The sequence below is a fragment of the Anarhichas minor genome, unplaced genomic scaffold (genome assembly GCF_050575085.1).
Source record: "Anarhichas minor isolate MPS153535 unplaced genomic scaffold, ASM5057508v1 ptg000042l, whole genome shotgun sequence".
NCBI lineage: Eukaryota > Metazoa > Chordata > Actinopteri > Perciformes > Anarhichadidae > Anarhichas > Anarhichas minor.
In genome coordinates this window covers 3,381,105-3,407,214 of record NW_027466488.1, presented here as the reverse complement: position 1 = coordinate 3,407,214, position 26,110 = coordinate 3,381,105, and the positions used below count along the sequence as shown (strand labels likewise).

General features: G+C 39.6%; 1 protein-coding gene and 1 long non-coding RNA gene across 3 annotated transcripts; one reads left to right on the top strand and one right to left on the bottom strand.

Annotated features, from left to right (window-relative positions):
• Positions 1–443: 443 nt before the first annotated feature.
• On the bottom strand, positions 444–25,692 carry adam10a (ADAM metallopeptidase domain 10a). Of its 2 annotated transcripts, none has more exons than XM_076109962.1 (16): positions 25,522–25,692; positions 20,187–20,337; positions 12,617–12,735; positions 11,439–11,597; positions 9,783–9,883; positions 9,110–9,271; positions 8,782–8,874; positions 8,449–8,632; positions 5,239–5,402; positions 4,922–5,105; positions 4,682–4,832; positions 4,378–4,561; positions 4,144–4,255; positions 3,762–3,982; positions 3,500–3,626; positions 444–3,222 (listed from the first exon to the last, which is right to left on the bottom strand). In XM_076109962.1, the coding sequence occupies exons 1-16, from the start codon at positions 25,571–25,573 to the stop codon at positions 3,116–3,118; spliced, it is 2,271 nt and encodes a 756-aa protein (XP_075966077.1). In that variant the 5' UTR covers positions 25,574–25,692; the 3' UTR covers positions 444–3,115. The 2 variants fall into 2 exon arrangements, with proteins under 2 accessions (XP_075966077.1, XP_075966078.1); XM_076109963.1 differs by lacking the exon at positions 25,522–25,692 and adding an exon at positions 20,853–23,144.
• On the top strand, positions 9,532–11,903 carry LOC142969884 (uncharacterized). The gene is made up of 2 exons (XR_012959143.1): positions 9,532–9,976; positions 10,463–11,903. It is a non-coding gene; the product is annotated as an uncharacterized LOC142969884 (long non-coding RNA).
• Positions 25,693–26,110: the final 418 nt, after the last annotated feature.

Below are 26,110 nucleotides of genomic sequence, written 5' to 3'. Positions count from 1 at the left end.
GAAGAGTTGAAAGATTGCCAATTCAAATATTAAACTGAGTGAACACAGTCAATTACACAGTTCAATTACCTTTTGATGACGTTAATTACAAAGGATGTATATGCATTTCTTTCTATGTGTTGGATGTCAAATTATTAATCTCATTATTTAATGTTATGTTATGTTCGTCTTGATCAATACCATCATATAAATACACGTGTTAAATCAGAGCCATAAATATACACTTTCTTTTCTACATCTGTAAACTGAGAAGCAGGTTTAAACACAGTACTGAAGTAAACACAAGCTCATGTCAGACCATTCGGTAATGTCTCACATGTCATCGCTGCCCCGAGTGCCTGACTTTGATGGTGTAATGAGACATGACTTAAACAAAGTACTGTAACCTGTTAAACAATCATAATACTACCTTTGGCAATTATGCAAAACAGGGAAAACAAACATTTGATCAACTCTGGTTTATTAATGCATTTCAAGTCATTCAAAAGAAATTATGTTTTTGCCCAATAACTTTGCAAATTAAGTAAAAGTTTCAAAGTAAGCAGAACGGGAAACTGACCAACAAATGTAAATAAAAACAAAAAGACCAGCAAAGACACTGTATAAGACACAGGAGACATTAAAATCAGACAGTAGTATTGAATCTATAACATTTTGGATTATTCGTTTACACCATTTACACTTCAGTGCACATTTTCTCAACATCATAGCGACACACGTGGAACAGAAAAAAAATCCCAGAGTATTATACCTCAACACCCAGTATTGTCCACATCTTACCATGTCAATAAAATGGATAGGGATGATTCAGCAAAGAAGCTCTCACTCACACACACACTCACACGCAAAGCTTTAAAATTTGCCAAAGATAATAAAAAATATTGTTTAAGCGCCGGCCCAAGAAAAAGCACTACCAGTAGCACCAGAAAGACAAACGAAATCAGAAAAAGAAGCAACAGAGGATTGCTTTTTTGTCCGTTCAGACACTTTGCTGCAGACATAAGTAACTAGTTTGTTATGAAAACAACTGAATATTCTATGTGCCCATTTAGGAGAAAACATTGAAGGCATTTCTCTGTGAAGAGGCTAACTTGTTTGCTGTTGAGCTCTGTGATACTCTGCATAGAATCTATCTGATCAATAACGCAACATCCTTACATCTTGCAAAGAACACAATGCTGAGCGGCAGCTGTGCTCCATACAACATATTTGCAAAGGTAAACAAAAAAAAATAAGTCCGTCTTTGCTCCACCAAGTTGTTCCCTCCTAAAATAATTTTAAGAAACTATAGATATACATATTGTTATTGTCTGTGAGTAACTGGTGGTATTCGGCCCTCTCATCCATCTGTCAATGACGTTGACCCAAGTAGGAGACGACTGAAAACTCAAGTTAAGCCAAATTAGAGCTGGGGAACATTAAAATATTATACAAAGTAAATAATAATTATCTCAAAAAATCTGAAACAAATTATAGAGTATAATATGAAAATTTGTTTTTGTAACATTTGATTTTCATGTGTGGGACAATAAATTTATATACATCAATCGTCGCTTACATTTCTGATGATCATCATACACTGTCAAGCAGCTCCTGCTTGGTTTCAGCCTTGGTAAAGAGCACTGACACTAGTACACCAACTTCAGTCAAACTTCTCGGAGTAGGCACATTTAAATGCAATAACACAAACCAAGAGGGTGTAACAAGGGAAACAAAGTTCTTTGAGAAAATCCCGATCACTAGGAAAAGAAAGGACAGAACAGCGGTGGCTGGCTGACAAATAGTGATTGTTCGCCAACAGCAGCAACAAAGCAACAATAAAATCAGAAGCTCTAGTTTTCCTCAATTGATTCAATTCCTCCACATATACAAGTAATCTGAACTGCAAGTGGAATCAATAAACGCGAAATCACATTTAAACCAGAACGGTTCCTCATCTGGATACAGAGGCTGAGAGGATCCAACTGCTCTTGAGTGGTTTTAACAGAATTTGTCATTTCTTACACAACTGCCAGTGTCTGAAATTCAAAAAGTGGACAGAACACAACGAGCAGGACAATGGGACACTTCTTTTCTGTAATAACTTCTCACATACGCAGGCTTTGCTGTCCTCAGAGTTAAGTTTGAACACATTCTCTGTTTTGGTTGCAGTAAAGACATACTCAGTAGTACAAAGACTACGTCTTTATGTAAACGCAGCTGCGAAACTATTTAATACATATACACATCCAGATAATCCATCTCCCCTTCATCTGATATTAGAAGATACGATCATTTTTAATAAACGTATTTATCTAAATTATTTTCATAGAAGCTGTCCTCTACATCCCACAGCGTGACCCCTTCTGTGCAGGCTTCAGCCAGGAGGGACTCTACCCTGAAATATGCATGCAGTCATCTTTTCCACTCAATACACTTGTTTGCTGTTGTTGTATTAATCCTGAGAAAGTGAATTAAAACAGTAAATAATAACTTTTAAGAAAATCTATTTCATTTGAAACACAGAAAAAGAAAACTACTGAAACACCTGTACAATTGCACACTGAAGGAATATATATATATGCTTTAGAAATAAAAAGCTTTTGATGGTGCTTTGATTAATAATCTAATTACATTGGCAAACAAAAAAAGAAGAGTTTTCTTCCAACTAATATCTCAATGCTCTTTTCGGTGGAAGTAAATACCGATGTGACTTGCAGTCCTGCCATCGTGCTGATGGTGGCAGCACTTGGCAGAGAGGAAGAACGGGGAAAGGAAAAGGTGACACAGAGGAAGGACAGTGGAGGGCGACTCTAGTACAAAGCTGCCTCTCTTTCCTCCATTCTGGTAAAAAAAAAAAAAAAAAAAAAAAAAAAAGCTTTCAAAGATTAAGACCACATAACAGAGATCAGTGAATTTCTCCTCCTGTCTTTCCTTGGAAAAAGGTATTATTTATTTCCTATAAAAGCTGAGTGAGTTTGCTAGGCCCAACAAAACACTTTGGGCTTTGTCCAGTGAAATCGATCCAGTTGCAAATTCTTTGAATTTTGCAATAGGTGGTAAAGGTAACTCTTTGGACTGAAGTGCTCATATTATAGGCACAAGGAAGAAACAAGGCAAAGAGCAGACCGGAGTCTCAGGGTCTCATCTGTCCCATTTGATAGTTCTCTCTGTGCTGACGTTGGTGGCGCTGGCCCTGTGCCGCTTGGTTTGCCTGTTGCTGCCTTTTCCTTTTCAGTGTACCTACAGGACATAAACATCTCGGTGAGGGTCAGAAAGAGGACAGTGAAAACTGGAAATTATTGCTGCTCCTTTTTTTACACCATCAGAAAGGTTCCCACAGCAGAAGACGAGGCAAACATAGCAATAACATGTAACATCTTACAACTGAATAGCAAATGAACAACAAAAAAGTATATCAACATGTAACATCTGTCTCCTTAAGCTGCACTCATCCATGTATCTAAAGTGGGTGCATGTGAACATACATGTAAATATAAACACATATGATGTACTGTACCTGGCAGTGGCTTTGGCGGGGGCAGTTTGGGGTTGCTGCTGGGGGTGTGGACGCTGCAGATTTTGATGAAGCCAGCCATTAGCATAATGAGAGCAACGCCCATCAACAGCACTGCCCACCAGTGAGCCTGGATAACAGATAATAGATATTAAAGGATATTTAAATACAGGCGGGAAACATCATAGAAATAGTTTCTATATGCATTTGTGTCATTGTGTTGACGGGTCTTTGTTGCATTTGCTGTGTCGTGGGGCACACTCACCACTATCCACTCTGCAATATTTTCATAGAGCTCTGCATTGAAGATGGCTTTCTTCAGCCTTGCCAGAGGCCCGTCGGCGTCCACCAGACGACACTTCATGAACACGTCACAGTAGCCCTTAAAGTCATTGCAGGGGGAGCCGGGCTGCAGCGTTGTGGTCTTCATGTTGAAGAATTGGGCCAATTTCTCTGAGCCTGTACTGCTGCAGGTGGTGGGATTCACTGAGGGCAGAGAGAGAGGGAGGGAGTGACGTTTTGGATGCCGACAAGAACTCGGTTCTTTAGCCTGAAGATGACACAACTATTGTCATTGATGTCATCACATCATTCGAGCTTGATTGAGTATTTTTGATCCATGAACGGTTTTGCAGCCCGTCACTCACTTTTCTCCATGCAGCACACGTGGCACAGCTCGGCTGCCTCATCCTTGCCCTCTTCACTGGCACAGGTGCATACCTCCAGACCATACTTTTCACAAATGGATCCAGAGCATACCTGTTTCAAACAAGTATGCAGAAAAAAAAAAAAAAAGCTTTCAAAACGTTTACTTTAAATACAAGCTTACAAACTGCTCATTCCAGACACAAAAAGAAGGAGGTTAATTAATACTAACATACCCCATTGAGGCAGACTTGTGTTTCGGTATGGCAAGAGGTGAAGTTTGCCTTTGGTTCTGAGGTAGGACATTGAGCAGTAGCTCCATTACACATGCCCTCTTGGGCGCACTCCGACTCCAGTCTGCATTCTTCATTTTTGCTCTTGAAAGTACACTCCGGTGTGCAACATGGGCCTTGGCTGGGACTGCAGAACAAGAGTTACGAATATATGCAGTCAAACAAATGCTATTAACGGCGATATTTGTGCTCAATAATTCTTTCCCAAATTACAGGACTGAACGAAAGCATGCTGATCACATCTGACCTGCAGATTTTGTTAGGTTGGAGCTTGCACTTTTTGCCCTCTCCTTCGTTGGCGTTATAGCAGCAAGGGTCTTTACACTGATCACTGTAGCCGCAGTCGCACTCTTCTCCATCTTCCACTAGTCCATTACCACAGATAGGCTGGCCAGACTCTGTACACACAGACACAACAGCATGAAGACAGAATCTCTCTCGCACACACTCAGCAAAGAAACGGTTATGTTTGTAAGAGGGAATTTACCAACGAAACAGTCATTTCTCTTCTTCGTCAGAACGGCGCTAATATTGTGGATGCTGCAGGTGGAGAACTTGTTATTGTTGAGCTTGTCCCCTGATGTGGCTCTTGCGTACATGATGTAGTTGCCCCGCTCCTTTTTGTCCTGCAACTTAGACTCTCCGGGGGTGCATTCGATCCCAGAGTCATGCTGTAAAACAGTAGGCAAGTAAAGGACAGAGGGCAGAGAGACTTAAGAGAGAGATGCATATAATATATTGCACATCTTGAAAAAAGAAAGAAGTGTACTAGTAAAGGCCAGTGTTTTAAATCATAGTACTTACAGGAGAGCCAAAGTTGTGCCCAACCTCATGAGCAAAAGTAATGTGGGACACCTTGGGAGGGACATGGGAGGCGTAGTTCTGCACAGTGATGATACCAGTGTTCAGAGACTTTCTCTTCCCATCAGAGTACAGTTTGCTCTTCTCACAGATGCCCCCAGAGCTTCCTGCGGAAAGAGAATAACTAGAATTACCGCCTCGTGGTTGCATGCCTCCACCAACCGGTCAAGTTGAAGTTTACATCCGTATGACATTTGTGTAAGATTTTCATAATTAGCATATGAATTTTTTTGACCACCAAATTTGAAGAAATTGGTACGTACAAACAGAAGACCGGACAGACAACCTGACAACATAATGCCTCCAGCGAGGCTGTCGGCATAAAAACATACGAGAGCAGAATGAATTATGATACTATTTAAATACTAGACAAGATTTCATGGAGAATGTTATTTGTATTTTAACATAGAAATTGGGTAAATTCACTGTTGCAGAATAAAGTTAAACAATCATCAAATGGGCTCAATCGGCCTCCATTAAAAGCATGGCTGTTGCTGTGAGCTAGGCAAGAGTTAGGTGATCATTTGAATCCTGCAGCCAGGTACAATAGCACATTTAACACCAACACAAGTATACGCGCACACGCACACACACACACACGCACACACACGCGCACACGCACGCACACACACACACACACACACACACACAGGAACCACTAGAAGATCAAGGCATATGCCACAGATCAACAGAGAATATAGATTTTAAATAGGCACTCTTATTTTTTACTCATGAGGTATTCATTTCCTTGTTTTGGCCATCATCTGCGTTAGTCATATTAACATATTTCATGTAGACATTCTGAAATAACTAGACACAACTTGATCAAGTGAAACATAACTATTGATGTACAGGTTGTACACCTACAACGCTGTATAGCCACATACATAAACTACCAAAATATAATCCAAAGAAGTGAAAAGTAACTCAAGTAACTAGACCAATGACTTAAAAAGTAAACGTTATAACCTGCTATTCCTGTTTATAACTGCCCAATGCATTGCCTCAAGGCACCTTGATTCAACATGTACGAATGATCTACTGTACTATACACACTTACAAAAGTACCACTATAAACATAACTGAGCATGCACATGTATAAATGGACATACAAAGATATGTAATGAAGAGAATTAAGATACATATTGTGAAAAAATTAATAAAAAAAAAATATATATATATATTGTATCTAAACACACCAACGGAGAAATAATTGATCAATGAAGCAAAATAAATGATACAATTGAAGCTTTCATACAAAATATCTGAGACAGAATACGCTGACAGACGGGTGGTAGTGGAAAAGTTCTTAATGTCACTATAAAAATAAGATAAAATACAAGGAAGGGAGAATAAAAGAAGAACTAATACTAATACTTGGTGTCTTTGTTTTTGTCAGTGCTGTAGATGATATTAATTTCCTTAATTATCACAGTTCTAATATTTAGGACGGATATTGTTTGAGGGGGGCTTTGGTAAAGGGTTGGCTTAGTTTTGTCAGGAGGGGGTTTAAAATGGCTGCATGCATCTCTATGTTGAATAATTGTTTGAATAATCTTTTGTTTTTATGTTTCTATTTTTTGAGTCATTTATTTAGAATATATACAGTATATATATATACATATTTGTCACAAAACTAATCGTATATGTGATGAATCTGATGCTATTTCTGTACTTTTTACTAATTATCAAAAATAAAAATGCCCAAAAAGAAGACCATCTAGAAAAAAAACAATGAAAATCACTTGCAGTCACAGTTAACAGTAAGCATGTCGGCATTGCAGTCGTTCTTCCCATAATCCATAAACCCAGACATAAAGAGGCAACTTCAGCTCCTAACCGCACAGAAACAAAGACAAGAGACCAAAGCACTTAAAGCAATAAACACAATGTGTCCATTATGTGTAAGTGTACACAAGTAAGGCTGCACATTATATGTTTACCGCACATGTGTGTGTGTGTGTGTGCAGCTCCTCCACTGAAGCAACAAAACAGCTGCTCACACCAAATAAGACACACTTTAGTTGTGCTCGTCCAGCATCCCTGATGGCCGTTCATGCTAGCCTCCCTTTGTTCAAATTATCACCCCACAGCTCGCTGCAGCCCATTTCACTCTCATCTCTGATCCTCAATCGATTCTTTCAGCGTACAGCAGTGCCAATTTGCCCGTATTGATTGTCTGTGTTTGTTGCTGTATTCTTCAAGTTGAGATGGTGGTATCTAAACTTATTCAAAGAAATAGGAAGGAGAAGCCACCAGAAGTGTAATCTTTGTGAACAGATATATGCATATGAAAGCAGAACCTGGAGGCAACAGGACAGGATTTTGGCATCAGATGCTTTCTGCTTTTCCATTTGTAGATTGAGTAGTATTGACCAATCACGTTTGGCTTCGGTTGACTGCCAGGTTAACAGTCGGTGTGGACAGCAAAACAGGCAAAACTCATCCGAAAAGCAATTCTGTAACCCACCGGCTATCGTCTGACAACGATTTAGCTTTGAATGAACTCGTGTTATTCATCTGCATTAACATGCAGTGTAAACTAGCAACTTGTGAAACAACCAGGTTGTAGATGTCGTCTCTCAACTCAAACTCCATTCTTGCGTCTCAAGTTGCTAATCGGACCATAAACAATGACCAGAGCATGGTAGAGGAAGTCTTGGCCCAGATATCTGTTATTTGTATATCCGCTGGCCACAGAATTATGGGCAACTACCCTCAGAGGCTAAGTTGTCGTCCGACTGATAACCAACTAAGATGGCCATAACTATCCTTCATACCTCGAGAAAAGTAGAAAGACTAACAAAGACAACTTTGGTGAGTTTTTAAATTCTTTAACATATTGCACAAACCCAGTGGGAAAAACAAATTATGAATCATGAGTCACATTGTGGGGACTTGCCTTGATTTTGGGGATAAAATCCACATCCAAACTCATCTCAATTTAACAAAATAATAGATGAAAATGTATCCAGCAAAAGATCAGAGTAGCAAATTGGAAGAATGCTGTTCAACTGGATGACCTGGAGTAAGTCGCTGTGTTAGAAAGCATCTACCCATCTTAAATGTCTCTCAGCAACACAGGAAGTGATTACCAGGATTGTGTGTGTGTGTGTGTGTGTGTGTGTGTGCGTGGTTGTGTTGTGTACCAACCTGAAGGAGCCCCAACCCAAGCCAAGCCAAGCACCCCATCATCAAAGTCCCTGTCAGAGAAGACATAGGCGAGGCAGTAGTCATCGTGGTTCTGCTCAGAGTTAAGCTCCAAAAACTTCTCCACTCCGATGTTGGAAAAGCGAAAAGGATTGGTTGTGTCTGTTACAGAACTGGTGGTGTTTATCTGAAAATAGGAGAGTTGAACAATTACACAAGAGGAGCGAGACCCCAAAACTTACAGAAACTGCAGAGCCACTCATATTAGCAGCTTGATTCCCTTCAGGTCAGTTGTTATATAAACTGAATCTGCAGCGGTACGGAGATTCAACTCACCCTGATCCTTTTAACCATGAAGCTGATGTTTCGAAGGCCCAGGAAGTCAGTGGCTTGGTAAATGGAGTCAATAGCCTTTACGTGGCTGGATATCTGTAGAGAAAGTGATCAATTCGATTTGTAGGAAGCCAAAAAAGCAACATATGATAGCTAGTCTGTTATGTTTACTGCACTGAAGACACTACGCTTTGTCACATTCCCAGGGGCTGCCATTTCTTAAAAAATGTCTTTTAAGTGATTATTTGATTTCACAGATGTGCGATTGAGTTTACAGGTGTCAGCCAAAGAGCCTCCAGACTTAAGTCATGGGTACACACTGTGTGCATACCTGGGCAATGACAGCCTCTCTTGTGCCATAGTATTTGAAGAAGAGGTGGTCAGTTTGGATGAAGAGCTGGCAAGTGTTTTTCTCTTTCGCCGCTGCCCTCTTTCTCCTCAGAATAACAGGACCATGGGTGCTCTCCTCCTCCCTCGACACACTGTTCACATCCTGTACCAAAAAAAAAACCACCAGGATCAAAACGGAAGGAAGATGTAGCGGGGACACATTGGCATATTTAAAAAGTTTAAAAAGAAAGAATAAGAAAGACACGCATATCCAGTGTCTGATAGGAAGAGTGCTGGATCAAAGAAATATCTAGCAGAATTAGAAGAGGTAGATTTGCACACCAAGTAGCTCCTGTTGGAGTGATGTGTAACGTTTTGAGCACCAGGCCGAGGAAGCCTGAGAAACAGCCTGGTGCTCAAAACATTACACAGCAATAAAAAAGTATTTAAATATGTTTGCAAGGCTTTAACATTTCAAAAAAATCTGCTGTTAGGATTGAAAGTGTGTACACCTGTGCTAAAATATACACACATGCCCATACTGTGGGTGTAAGGTAGTTTGGATATGAGATAAAATATTTTTAATCCCACGAGCCGTGTTCATCTGTGTGATTAATTATGAGCCGGAAGGAGGGGGAGGGGGGGAGGGGCTTTGTTGTGATGCTGGCACTTACTTTCACTGGGTCTTCTACTGCAGTTGCCTGGTAGTTCCTCATCCTCTCCAACACCGAGTGGTCAGCGCAGCCGCCCTCTGAGCCATACTTATGAGGATAATCTGGCAGATAGGGAGGATATAAGAGGATGGTTGTGAAGGGCTTACACTGCCATCACGGATCTCTTTCGAACCACGTGTGGTGGGCTGGAGAAGGTGAATCAAGTTGAGTTGGGTGTTAAGAATAGCTGCATTTAAAAATAAAAAATAAAAAATAAAAAGCTGGAGCAGCTATGGCTTTACTCTCTACAAATCCTAACTGACAAGTCAGCGTTATCTTCCTCACTGAGCAGTAAAAGGTATTACCAGCTGATCTGCCTCTACTTATTGAAAACATTGCTTCTCTGTTCAAACCAGCCTTTTTCTAACTGCTGTGTAACAGAGTTCTCTCCAAGCTAGTACGCATACTGCAGTGAATCGTAAAGGGCAAATGAGACGGGGCTTCAAACAACGTCTGTGTACAGTGAATAGAATTTCCAGTTTTTAGGTTGAAGCAGTTCTGATGCCAAACAACACTATTATATAACACTAATAGACTGCTTAGGGAATCCTCACAGTATTTTCACAATCACAATCGCCGATGTGTTTCTATCTAGACTGCACACCGTGTACTAAATTAATGCATTTTTTCTGTTTTCATAGAAACAAGACACACTTCTACAACATATGAGTCTGTGCCCCACTACAGCACGGCTATCTGGCTTCAGCAGCTGTCTTTACTGGATCACAAAAACAAGATGGGATCAGTCTTACGATACATAGTCACCACCTCTGCTGATAGTCACAACACCGCTCACCACTGGCCACACTCATATGGCAATCCAGCATCAAATAATGTATGATTCAAAGTTTCCCATCCTCTCTGAAAAAGCTATTTCAGAGAAAGATGATATGAAAACGGAGACTGATGACGGGGAATAGATCATGTTTATTTTGGGCTTATCGAATGTGAAAACATGACATACTGAAAGTAAAAAAGAGCACGATAAGTGCATTTTGTTCTCCAACCACACCTTGTCTGTCTGAAATCTACTTATTACTTCCAGACATTTTCAAAGTTGACTTGCAGTTTCCTATCAGCTGCAGTCTCCTGAGCAGTTATCAGTTGGTTGTAGTCTGACAACAGCAATGGATGTATTTTTGCAGTGCCATGCTTCCAATACTGCATTTAGTATAGAAACTGACCACCTTGTCCAGAACCCAGACCCGAATCCTACTGCTACCAGTCTGTCAAACACAACCTTCTCCTTCAGCTTGTGAGCTAGTCTATGAACTGCTTAACCATCATCCCCTTTCTTCAAAACACTTGCTACAGCAACTTATTCACACTTTCATTCCTCACTGTACAAAATAAATGTTTTGCTCAATATTATCATTCCCAAAATACTTAATATCTTCCTTTGTAGCTTTTAAAATGGCTTTTTTTTTTTTTAAACAATGTAGAAGAAGTCAAGTAAAAATCTTCAGCCAACACATTCCTACACAGAGGCATTTCAAAAATACTCCTGATAAACTTGTGCTGTAACATATCTAAAGGCAAGGAAGTCACAATATTATCTGGACATGAAGTACCTCTCGACCGTCTTTCAGTAATGCGAGTGCAATGTCAAATACTTACTGATGTCGTCCTCGTGATAGATGACGGAGTGGAATGGCACGTTCTGGTTCTTTAGGTACCTCTCGGAGGGTTCCACGTAGTATGTTCCTTGGTGAGTTTTAATGAAGCCCTCAAAGCGCCCGTCGACCACAGAGCCATGGGTCAGTGTTCCCTTTTCACCTGAAGCACAAAAGAGGATGAGGATGAGCAGAGGCAGACAAAACATAGTCTTTGTCTGTAAAGAAACTTGAAGATCTATGTAATATACGTCTATATATACACAATACACAAAGAAACTGATCTAAATATTCAAGCAGTTTAAGAAAAGATATCTGTATATCAATTTCACAAAAAAGACGAGGTATTTGCATGGAGTATGACAACTCTTGCATTGTTTGCATTAAAGAATGGCTATGGTTACAGTGACCTTTAATGATTGAACTGGCACAACTTTTGTGATAAATAAAGGGAATGGTGCAGAAAGTGTATCGGCTATTTGTGTGGTTAATTAGAATCTGTAGCATTCCCAAATGTTGGAACAATTCAAACTATACAAAGCAGGACGATGCCGCTCAAGCTGCCACATTGTGATTGCCAGCATTCGTGAAACGTCTCACATGAAATCTCAATGTGTGGTCAAAAACTAAATGTTGTGTAGATTCCCACAGCTATATCTTCAAACTCAAGCTATTTCTTAGCTGATAAGGATGCTTATTGTGAGGGCGCCTTCCTGAATAAGAGAAGTATAACTCTCTCCATTTCTTGGAACCCTTTCTCTTTGTTTCACAAACACTCATCACAACAGGACGAACAGACTTCTTTTCTCTCTTGTTCATTTGAACTCGGCTGGAGACGGGCAGCAGGAAGACGTCCAGGACGGGAGGGGATTAAGAGCGGAAGGGGGAACTGGATGAAAGGTAAAAGCACGTCCTGTGTGTGTGGTTTTGTGATGTGGTAACTGGACAAAAACAACCTTAAAGCTTTTCTCTCATACACTACTCAATTATGCTCAGGTAAAATGTTGGACATCAAACTCAAGTCGCTAAAAGGGAATATAAGGGATAATGTAGGGATGATACAATGAAAATTATGGTACAGACTTTCAATTGAATTGAAAATAAAAGCAACTTTTGAAACATTTGCATTGAAGAAACTGTGCTTCTGCCCAGGATGTGGTGTGTGAAAACAGCTGGACTTACCAAAGATCTCCCCACTGTAAATATGTGATGTATCAATGGGTGTCTCCTCCCCCGATACCTCAATGATGAGATCTGGAGAGAATAGAGTTGTATCTCTCTTCATCCGCAAGTTAAAATGTCTGGAGGAGAAGAACAGGAGAAAACGTTTAACTAGTGTGTACTTTGACACATGTGGGTCACACGATACACACCCTCAACCCTGGTACTGTTTATACCAAAAGTATAGAGCAGGGGTATTCAATTAAAATTCCAAAAGGTCCAGATTGAGAAAATCTCCTCGGGCAAAGGTCCGGAACATTACAATAATATCTAACTTGCGCTATTTAGTGCCATATATATATATATTCAAGAAGTCTAGTAGTAGTAACGTCTCTGTGTAGTCAACAACTGTCAAATCAAATAAAGAAAGTACACATCAATTATATTTTAACAATTATTATTCTCAGTTTTCAAATTTAACTGGATGGATTATAAATAATACATAGAAATACATAAATACATGTTCTCTAATTTCAAGTAAAATAAGAGCTGCATTAATAAAGAATAACTGACATAACAGAAAGCTTTTCAAAAATGTGCATCTTAAAATAAAGTAATTCATTTTAGAAACATTAATTTCACTGAATTGCCCTGCAGCTTTAAATTCAGTGCATTCAGGTGTGAAGTGATGCCAATCAAAAAAGCCACGATATTATATTTTTCTCATCTTCTAAAAAGAGAAATCAGTGAGCATGGACTTTATCTGTGGTTATTAAACCACTTGTTTCAGCTCTATTCTCTCTGTTAACATCATTGGTCAGTGAATTAATGCGTTAGGATTCTGATCATACTGGGCTCTTAGGTTTATTTTCTCTGTCTTCATTCAGATGTGAGTGGGTACGTTTGCTCAAAAGAGTTGTGCTTTGTCTCGTAGTGTCGCTTCATTTACCACTTTTAATAATCGTCACGGTCTCTGAACATATGAGACACACTGGTTTTAAACTGTCCGTGTGAAGAATTAACCAATAAGCATCTGTTCATTCTTGGTTAAAGACTCTGGTCTCTCTGACCACTTTTCTCTTTTTGGAGAACGTTATGTGAACTTCTCTGACCCGGGTGTGTACATCTCACTCCAGTCAGGAAAAGTGTCAGAATACCCATATTTGATTGGATGAGCTGCATCACGTGATGTGATTTACAACGCATTGGTCGGTGTGTTTCCTGCACCGCTCAACAAGTGCCGTAAAGGCTGAAAAAGCTGCGCCGGTTAAAATAGGAGGGCTCTGTCAAAATAAAATCGATTTTAGGTCCTGGGTCCGGATACAACGGCGTCTGGGTCCGGATCCGGACCGCGGTCCTGGTATAGAGGATGACACACTCTGGAAAGATGTGATGGAATACACAGAATTGAGCAGAAAAAGCAGCATCATTCACACATTTTCTACTGAGCTTCACAATGTTGCTGTGCTGGTTGTTGCTCACTGAGTTAGAAGAAGAGTTATGTCATGAGGAAAAGCACATGAACATTTGTGCACAGCCATACTACTTTTTTTTTTTTTTTTTTTATAATCCTCTCGTTAACATAAAACCATGATGTCAAAGAAAAAAAAGCATCACATGAGGTGCACATGAGCCACTAGCCTCGCAGAACCCTGAGGCAATGTAGGGAGCATTTCAGAGGCATCCTCTTCATCACAAGTAATCACAAGGATTGGTCTCAAGCTGTGAGCTTCTCAAAAATGACTCAAATGATGTTCACATTGCTACCTCATACTGAGCCCTTTATGGATTCTACCATTTTTAATTTCTTACATTAGCACAATTCGCAAAAAGACAAAAAAAACATTATAGGGAAAATGTAGATTAACTATTGACCGTCTAATTTTTTATTTTTTTTTAATTAATTAAATTATTATTATTATTTTTTTTTTTTAATCGCCTGTCCTTTCATAGGCAGGTAATTAGCCACATATAACCAGTGATTAGCATTGGCAGACAGGTTTACATCTTTAAGTAATCAAACGAGTGTAGTCACTGCCTCTGTTTTTGAATCATTTATGTATTGTATAAGTCCATCTCCAATAACACTGGATCCTACATTAGCACAAAACAAATAAACATTTAGTTTGAAGCCCCCTGTCTGGTTTAAGGAAGCTGCAGAGATGATGATTTTTGCAGGCCAACCTCAGAAGTTAGCATCGACAAAAAAAAACAACGGAATTATTCCAGTTGATTTTAGATTATTGAAAGAAATAAGATCGGTGGCAAACACAAGTTTAGGATACTTACATGTTTTGTTTAACAAGATAATCTTTACAAATAAACACCACTTTTGATTTTTGAAGCGTGAATGCACTCAGCAGAAATAAAAAGCTAACGTTACGCTACGTACGCTATAAAGTAACTACACCGCGGTCGCATTAGCGTGAGTATATTGAATATTTATATTTTAATATATTTGCAGAGGTACGTGTGTTCAGGAGGAGACGAAGGGCCGAGGACATAAAGGCAGACTTACTACACTGAAGGAAGAAGTTCATGAAAACATTAAAAGAGCAAAACCAAAAGAAACTGAGCACAAGAGACAGGCAGCAGAATGTGGGGAGAACATATTTGTGAAAAGGTCAGACACAGTCCAGGATATCCCTGCACAGGATGACTCACTGACCTGCCCCAGCATTCAGTTTTTATTTTATTTTAGAGAATCCTTCATAAATTCTAAATGTATCTAGCGCTCCGATAGTGCTGCATTCCTATGTGAGTGCACTGATAAATAAATGTAGGACTTCTGTTAAATTTTGAAAAGGCTATGTTGTTATTTATTGATGATAAATGATCCTTTGTTTCATTCCCACCTTTTCCTGTCACTAAGACAATTCAACTGTGCAATTCAACAGTCAAATAAAAGGTCCTTAGATTGAAGATTTTGCCACCTTAAAAATCTTGTTTTATGAACTGGAATTCTTAAGTCAGAAGATCATTTCAAGTCAAGATAATTGTGGAACAAAGACTCTTTGAAGTCAGGATGGTGACACAGAGATCACCCGGAAACAGACTATATTTAGACTATAGTATAAATTCCTCTGCTGGTTAGTCATCCTGGGACACCCGTTACAGTTCTCGGCCTCTTTCTACCTTATCAGTGGCCACTACAACAATCAATATGACCTCATGACTTCACTCATGGCCAAGCAAAAGCTCAGTCATCCCGTGATACCATCATGGCACGCCGGTCACAGACCCAGATGAATCCATAAGTAGATTATTTAGTCAGAAATGTAATCTGCATTATCAGGGATCTGCGAAGGCATTCTGAATGTTCATCGTCAGTGACTGTTGGCCATTACAGCATTTTTACATAACATTTTTGAGAGAGAACCATCTCCAAGCAAGAGCCATTATATATATTATACAATTATATAACTAACCTAGTTTATACAATTATATAACTAACCCGCAGGCCCCCCCCCCAACCCGGAGGTAGGTGCTTATAGCACTGAGAGTGTAAAACTACATTGTGCAACTTTTTTTTACATTTGATCATAAAGATCCTCCTCCAAATAACTGAGGACCAAAGGAAGTCAGTAACATCATAACCACAGAATCCCCATATATTTAGACAATGATTCAAACCTTAACACCAAGCCTGTGCTACACCAACGTTGCAAGTTATCGCCCAGAGCCCATTATGAATGGACACCTATAGTATGAATACTGAAATCCAGGGCGAAAATCCAACACCCCCGACTCAGTTACAGATTGCCTCCAGTCTATGTCCAACCTTTTGAACTAAACCACATTAAGTAAAGTACCCTGCATATTCCCTGACTTGAGCACAAAGATGGACTAGCTTCTTTATTTTGTGTTCATGGGGTCTACTACCAATGAATAAATGTACAATCTCATTATGCTCATATTAGTTTTCTCTCAGGAAAAACACAAACTTGCAGAACCCCCCCAGAAGGTCACAGACGTTTTGTCTGAACTACTTTTGCATTGCCTCGCTTTCATTTTACACATATACAAATATAAATATAAAGGATATAAAATACAAGGTAAAAAAGGTTTGCATTCCCTCGCAATATTCGCCCTGATGCACATGGACATTAAGTGTGTTGGCCCAGTCCAGCTATACGCTGCCAGTTCAGGGAAACGCTCTGCAGATACTACAGAAAGGAAAGATGACGTGACACTTTACATTATGCATTTATTGCTCATTACTCCTTTCAAAGGGCTGAGCTCCAACACTATACAGCCTCTGGCTGGGAGAACAGCTGCAGCGGCTTTGCCTGGCTATGGCGGGTGAAGCTGTGGCAGTGGATATTGTAGCTAGTGTAACAACACTCATAAATGAATGTGTCACAGCCACAATCATAACAGCCAAAGCACACAATCACAATAGCATACCATCAGCCAGAGCCACATCATCCCATGGCTATAGTCATAATCACAGCTACACAGCAAGCTATACACAACACATAATACTAAATCATAATGCAGCCCAGCCTCTCTCTATGGATCAGAGGGAATCCAAAACCTATTTATTAATAAGACACAATTTCAGGGAAAACAATGATGTACAAAGAAATCACTGAACAGTTAAAAAGGACCCCAAACGGTAAATGGTTTTACAAACTGAAAAAGAAAAAAAAAGAGGAAATCACGGCATCATGTTCCAGACAAATAACCATGGTTGCAACAGGTCTGTCTCTTTACAGGAAGAGGAAAGGCGGTGGATGAAGCCAGTGCTACTCATCACACAGAAGCAGCTGACTGCTAAATTATTCAGACATATCCCAAATGCTGAACATACTGACTCAAGCATCGGACAGTCATACACTTTGCTCAGAGAGCAGGCCGGCCTAAAGAGACGGAGTGCTGTCAAGCCATGTCTACAGAGATGGTGTGCCTACAAAGAGGCCAATATACATACATTTAAAACTGTATTTTATCCATTAACAATCAACTACACCTCACAACGTATAACTATACATCTATGTTGGTGCTTTTGGTCTGTTAACTACACAATCACTGAACTTTCACCACTAAAGTAAGCACACAAGTTTACCCTGATTTGAATTGGCTCGGTCTGAATAGCTATGAACTATGATTACAATTAGAGAGCAGATAATAAGTTAAATGTGTGATTACTCCCTATGCAAGTGATAATTTAACTTCAGAATCATTAAGGGTATTGCGTAACCTGCTACGTGAGCCTGGGCCTCCAAACACTACTGAGCTTCTCTTATTGCAAATCATTAATATCTTGAATTGATGTATTTTCAAGGGGAAAATGAATTTCACAAATCACAAATATTCTTGGAAAGCTGGACACTAAACTGAACTGAATCGTGTCACTTCCCCCAGCATTATGTTATAGCCAATACTACTTTTTTGGCACCTCTCTTGGTAAAGAGACAGCTATCTGCCCTGCCTTGTTCCATCACCTGATCCAGCTACAAATACTCATGTGAGCGTACACAAGAAAGCTTTTCTCTTGTTACAGCAACCCTCTATAGTGCCACACAGTCCTGCCTTGGGTTTTCCCTGAGGGGAGGGTGTGTGTCTGTGTTTGCACATGCTGCACACACACTGGTAAACGTGACGAATACATTGAGATACTTGCTTTATCACCATCATGGAAAACACAAATGCAAATGTGCAATATATGATGTTAGTCAACCCAACAAACGACAGCCTTAACACCAGAGTTAAACCAAACTCTCTCTGCGACATTATAAAACAATAAAAATGTAATACCGTAAGCATCATACAGGTGATATTTGTTTCAAGACTTTGATGTCGGCTTGCTTAAGCTTGTGCAAGGGTATATGCTATTGTGCTGCAGATAACTGGACCATTTATAACTGGAGCCAGTAATGTGAAGCTAAACCTCGTTTCCTTCCTTGTGGACATCAATAAATATTCAAATGTTATTTGTCATAAATGTCAAGCCAGAGGGACTATTACCTGCTCATAAATCTCTCATCATCTAGTCTTTTCCTGTTCAGTAAACCCGGGTGGAGTACACTATATTGAAATTATTAAGCATCCATGAGAGTTTGTTCACAGCACGTAAATATACTGCAGGTCCAGTCAGCCAAGATTCTGAAACTGCATCATACTGCAAACCATCTCCAATTCAACTCCCTCTACGAAACAGTGTTATTGTCCTCTTTTGACACGACAGTATTACGCTGTGGTTACCTCACTGATACAGGCAGTACCAGCTGTTTCTCCCAGGCCAGCAAAGACAGGAAAGAGCACAATAACACAGGAAGGGGATCGGTTTGACAGGGCCTTGATAACCCACAACAAACCTGGCTTGGTAAAGAGGAACGCAGGGGGAGCTTGCTGAAAAAAACAGTGCTGCTGAGGTAAATTATTGCAATATTTAAAAAAGGGAAAGCAGGCAGATGAGAGTGAGATAGAAAGGGACAGATGGAAAGAGTCTCACAAAGACATCCGCTAGGTCACAGTGAACATATTAAACTATAACTTCTTCATATTCTTGTCCTACTGGACGCCATTCATTTCCAGATGCTTCACACGCGCGCACACACACACGCACACGCGCACGCGCACACGCACACGCACACACACTTTGCTGTCACTTTATACCAAGTAACAAGAACTCAGCTGATACAAATCTGAGAACATTTCAACAGTGTTATTGCCTAAAATAATCTGCTTCCAAAACAGGGACGGCACCACTCTACTGGGACTACTTGGCATTGAAAGTGGCTCATCTCCAATTACATGTCATTTAAAACAGAATTTGACTACAGCTTGCAATAATGTGGTTAGTCTTGTTTCTTTCACAGATTTAAATAAATAACCACAATGTGGCCACAGGTACCCTGAGAGAAGCCTGCACCACAGAGACGGGTATCTTTCATACCTGGTACATCAGCCATCAACACGAGATCAATGATGATCCCTCAAACAGGGTTAATTAAACTCTCACGCATGTTTTGTCTAATTTAAAGAAAACAGCAGGTGCTTTCTCCACATGGGGACTTTAAAGATCTGGTTTTCAGTTTTGATGCAACTGCTCAGTATTATGTTGACATTCATTTTGTCTTTCAATGACCAGATGGTTCAATAAGGAAGTGGTGTAACCAAATTCCTGTCTTTTGAAGTCATATGTAGGTTAACACAGGGTCAACGGCACAACGAAATGTTTCTGACGTCATAAATAACCTGACATGTCACATGTAATGGCACTGGGGGAACTGAACAAACATTTCCATTGCCTTACAAGTTATATTGCAAATGAAGATAAATAATATGATGGCACGGTAAGTAAACATAATAAGCCACGCCCAGCACAGGTCAAGGTAAAAATGATGATAAATGTCAAAAAGAAAAGACATTAAATTATTATTATTTGTATTAAACGAAAGGTACTTAATATTGTTCTTCTAAATGTTCTTGAGTAAAACACTTTATATTTGTAAGTCCATTCAACAAAATTCTCACACTAAATAAAGTTCACGCAGCATATGTATGAGGTTAAGTTGAAGATAGAAGGGGAGCATGAATAAGTGAGGAAGACAGTGTGTGTGTGTGTGTGTGTAATTTAACTGACCTTCCGTGTGCATGGAAGTCCAGTTGCACAGTCTTGTCTTGAGGAGAGAGCGCCCTCTTGGCTCTCTGGTGACTGTTGTGCAGGACTTCTGTGTCATATGATAAACCCTCATAATGGCGAATATATTTGTCCAAGGGGTTCCCAAACTGACCTGAAAGAGAGTTCAGTAGCTCATCAACAAACATTTGCTGCAAGAGTAACATTTTTTTCTTTATTATTTTACTGTAATTCCTGGTTCAGTTATTAGTCTGAGTATTCATCCATCTTACATAGAATTTGACTGACACAGTAGACAGATATTGGAGCTTGGAACGCGTTTGTTTTCACAAAACAAATGAAAGAAAAACTTAAAATAATCACTTCCTGTTTTGATCCTTTTGGTGAATCTTGTTTATAATTAATGGACTAACAAAACAGCGCTAACGCATTTTGTTCATCAGACACGCAATCAGCACTTGGATTGGAATTACGCGACCACAACAACACGGGAACGTCTGCAAAAAGATCCACAATTGCACATCTCTTTTGAGCACACAGGCTCACGTGATTCTCTGTTCTATTTGAGTTTCCCTGTGAACCATGACAGGGAGCCAGCATGTTCAATATCAGGACCCTGAAGCTGAAGCAGTTAAATGTAATTCAGCCATCATTAATCGTATTATTTACCTGTGCCTTGTCACCATGTCTTTCATGAGAAAAGGGGTTGGTAAAACAGGGATGAATCGTGGCCGGCTATCGTTGGAGCCGTCAGTCACCAAACGTGCTTAACAGGCTTATTCAGCTTATTGATGTGACCCCAGAGAGGTAATCCTGCCAGCTTTCATACTGACCATTTCTTTGTTCTTTTCACAAAGACAAAGAGAGTCAGTTTAAAGTGCAAATGAGGAGCACATGATGCACATCAGGTGACTGAGGTTCTGTTTCAGTACGACTGTAATGTCATTGCACGAGAACAGGGACTGAATTGGCTGCAAGCTATTTAAATGCTAATCTACATTCTTAAGGCTACTAACTAAATATCAGTCTCATGCTTTGAGTCATAAATGCTCCTTAATTAGCAAGGGCTCTATTTAACCTCTTCATTTACATTTACCATTTTTGTCTTTTTTAAGGGGGGACTAGGCCTCATTAGGGGGAGATAGCAGATCAGCAGTGTATGCTCATAGAAGTGGTGTCGTATCATCTAAAGCCTAAAGATGAATTTGAGATGCAACTCAGCACTGGGTGTGAAGTTTTTCTCAATCTGGAATAAACATTTTGTTTTGTTTAGACGTTGATCTTTATGATGGAAGCAAAAAGTGACTAACATCACCATATATGAATACAATTGAGCTCATTGAATCCACAAGAGTCTCAGCTTTCCAATATGCAAATCCAAGACTGTTTAGGGACCCCAGTAAGCAGAAAACCCTTTTAGAATAGGCAAAAATAACACATTTATACTGCCGTATTTTACAGGGACCCCTGCCAGTTATTCCCTTGCCAAACATTAGGGTCCTAACTTATTTAGCCTCCAACAAGCTAGCATGACATGGTTGGTACCAATGGATTCCTTAGGTTTTTCTTGTTTCATACGATACCAGTCATTCTCGTCCTATAAGTCTGCTACAGCCTCTGACAGAGAATATAGTCGGCCGAGGACGACAGCGTACGCAAGGAGTAGAAGAGGTTAACATGCTGGTACTGAAAGCTGAGCTCAAGCTTTTGTAGTGAAAGAAAAATGGTAGAAAAATACACATTATTAAGAGTATATATGGTGCGCCACACTGCCTGTATTTAAACACTATTTTGTTCATTACAGTAGGGCTTCCATGTAGTGTGAGTCACACCTCCCCAAGCAGGGAGTGGCTGTAACGGACTAGCAGCAACTTGTCCATGAATGCAGCACGAAAATATTCCAACCATCATTTTTAGCCATTTTTCAACAATGAAAATAAAGATAGCAAATGAGACTGAACCAACAACCAACCTGGAAACCAACAAGAGGGGTTGTGGGGTGAGCGAACAACGCTGTAATTAATCAGGAAATATGTTGACTTTGTACAAAAACAAACACCGCCAGCTCAGATTGCCCAGATCTGCCTTCTCAGTAGGACGTGACAACTCCATTAATATGTAATAATGTGACAGCACAAGGGTGATTTATGAACAGACGGTGGCTTGCATAATAACTAAGCAGTAAGTCTGACATTTCTGGGAGATTGCTGCTCATCAAAACATAAAAAAAGAAACAAAAATATCATCAAAAAGGAGTGTAGCAACTACAGCATAATTTTACATGCACATAAGCATCCTGGTTATAATCAGGTTATAACCTGTTTGTTTTCGCATGTACCATCCTATCCTGGTTTCAGATACCCGAATTACAAAGACACACCTGCACAGAGGCAGACAATCAGGAAGCTGGATAATGATCATCTCTTCAGGTATCTGAGTGACCGGGTTACTCTGTGCTCCATGTAAACATCTAAACCTCAATATGACAAAACTAGGATACTAGTGACCGGCAGCTCCCAAACAGTTGTTTACAATGACAAAAACAAACACAAAAAAAAAGAATTTAAACATTCCAAGTTAATTGGCACGTATTTTAATACAGAGGCTAACAACGGACAACAACTAAATGTACGTTATTAGGAGGATTATTCGCAAGCTAAGCAGATGTGCTAAGTGACACTCAGGGAAACTGAAGGTGGTGATGGTGCCACGATGTTTCTTAAACTTTCTCAACCATAATGCTCAACTGGTGTAACAACATTTTAGACTGAAACACAGCATTCAATTTGAAAAGCTACCCCCACTGCCCCTAAACTTAACATGGCCGATACAAAACCTTAAATTTACAGTTTTTTGGTCATGACAATTTCATTGTATCTACGATTATCATCAGGCTTATAGTTAATAATCTATTTACTTTATTTTTATTCTCAGTGAAACCATATAATTCATCACAGTTTTGCATAATAACAGAGGAATAAGTCAAATATATTTAAAAAATGAAATAGAAAAATAAGTTTAAATAAATAAAAGGCTTAATAAAAAAACACAAATACGAACCAACTGGATTCATAGGAAATAAAATAATTATTCATCCACAGATCTATCTTCTAACACAACTAAAAGATATATATTTTGAAAAATACTTCATTATTTGATAGTTAAATGCATTTAATTTGGCAAATGTTTCTAACAACATGACATTATATGTGGTAAATTATATATAATCGGTTTAGTTGCAATCTATTTCATTGCTTTAAAATGAATCCCGTTTGAAATGATTTCTGTGACACTCACCCCTCTTTCTTAGGCACCTTTTGTTATTACTGTTCTGAAAACAATACACTGCATGATGACTTGAAGGAACAATCTTATTTCATTTGGGCCTAAATAGATTACCTCAACAAGAGGTAGTAGCTGACAGCAACAAAAGCTGAGAAAACATCTGGCAGTCACTTCCACTGTAACGGCTATGTCATCGTGATTTCAGTGCAATCTGTTTCAGCCTTAAGAGCCTCAAGAGCAATTCTTGACAGAGAGGAAACTGCTGACAGGAACAGAGGAGGTGCTAACAGCATGCATCACAACTGACCTGAGCCTCACATTACCATGCATGCTGGGTGATGGCAGGCAGGCTAACACCACACATCAGAGACCCCACAGCTCAGGGCAACTCAAATATCTTCATCTCCTCAACTTGTGTATCACCAAGTACCGGTAAAATAACAGCAAGAGGGTTGTTTGTAACCTGCAGGCATCAACTCTGAACAAGATTTGTCATTACAAAAGCCAACGCTTTATGACTCCAGAAAATATTCTCTTCTACGTACCGTCACTGTAAGCAAGTAACAGCAGCTGTGTCAAAAGTGAGACAACCTGGTTTATCTGAAACACTGACTTCCTCAGAAAATGTCACAATCCACATTTAACCACACATAGAATTCCCATCATGTCTGTCATATTTCATACATTTTAAGGCAGTATGTTTTTTACTAGCATGAAGCAAATGGCCAGCTATTTGCAGCAATTTAGGTTTGGATCAGGATATCTTTTGTCACACCTTTCCTTGTCCCTTGAGCATAATGTTTCTCTCATTGTTTTCATCTACTCGGCCCATGATTTCTGTTTGGTCAACGAATGGAAGGATGTATGGTGAAACAAAAAGGAGAAACGGCTTTCTTACCTAAATTACACACTTCAACTAGCACTGCTGCAGAAGAACTTGCTATAATTGCCAATATACCAGTCAGAATGCAAAAATGATGTTGTGGCCCTCTGCCTCAATCATATAGTAAAGGTTTTAAAACACACAAAGTTAATGTATATGAACAGAGAAAAAGATAAGCACCATGAAACATATCTGATACACGCTATAAATTTAGGCTTTTGTAAACATAAGTCAAAGAATTACATTCTTTGTAATGTGTGCTCCATTCCACAACATTTGGAGTTTAAGTACAAATGCTCCAACAATAGAAACAGCATTTTCCTAGAATACAAAGTTAACATGTAAGTTTAATGTGTTCCTTTTGATGTTTTGAGAGACACCAACCCTCAGGTTACTGACTAACTACTGAAATTACAACAAGCTTTTGTCTACTTAAAAACAGTCCTCAAAGAGATGATTGTGGACACTGATGAAATAGTATGATACTGTAGTCCTTAGAGAATGCCTTAAGAACCCCAACCCCACAGTGCGTTACTCATCCCGGGTAAGAACAAGAACATTATGTTAAGCTAATTTGAACACCCGTGGACCAACTAAACTCTCTCAGTTTTGGTCATTAAATGTCAATAGTGAAATTAATAGAGCTAGCTAGTTTACTGAGTTGCTTCTGTTAGATGTAACGTTAATCATTATAAGCAAGGGACCAGCTCAGACTAACGTACTGGCAACTTTTATATATTTTCCAGCGCAGCTAAACTTAATGGTAAACTAGCATTAGTTGTTTTTAAATGATTCTAAAGCCAGTAAACATTTCAGTAACTTAAGAGTGTGATATTATTTCCTCGCCATTTGAACTGTTCGTAGACGTTAGCAGTGTGATGTTAGTTTACCCCCCACAGGAACTGTCAACAAACAGGCTGCTTTCCTGTGAGTGTTCTCCCCCTATGTTACTGTTAAACGTAACGGACGTGGTGGTTAACCTGGCCTGGGTACGCGCTCTATAACGAGTAAACAGCAGTTAGCCGTTACAAACAGCCGTTTGCCATTAACGTTAGCCAGCTAGCTAGCGAGTTAGATAGCCCGGAGTACAAGTGCCTGATCCGATTAGCGCTAGCTCCACTGACGACCACTGAACACTTTCCTTTCCGTGTGAATCAATGGAAAACGTACCTGTGATGTCTCGTAGGCAGCAAAACAGGAGAATTAGTTTAACAAATATCATATCGAAATCCCCCTGAATGCCCAGTAAACTAGCTAAAGCGACCCAGCGACACCGCTGATTGCTCCTTGTTTCGCTTTCTTTCACTTAAAGGTATAGTCGCCCTTCCTAGTTAGCGAGATCACATCACAAACATCGGAACGTCAGACGGATAGACCGACAGACAGGCCCTCCTCCCTTCCGGCGTGTGTTGCCAAGATATCCTAGACACACCCGTTCGTGTATAACTGTGGTCATAGGTCGAGGGAATCTAAAAACAACTGCAGATCACGTCTAAACTATCATTCAGTTTGACACCAGCCTGAAAACATGCACCAAAGTGATGTTTATGCACTTTTGTCATTGATCAGTCTGTTGTTTACATTCGCAAATCATGACTTCCGGGTTCACCAAGTGTTTTTGGAGGGTTTTTGATACTAGTGGTGAGGCTTTAAGGAGGAAAAAGTCCTGCTTATGAGGAAATAGAAAATTAATGTTCATCAAGAAATGGCAACTAAAAAAAAAAAAATGCATGTGCACAGTGGTATTTTTTTTCCACCA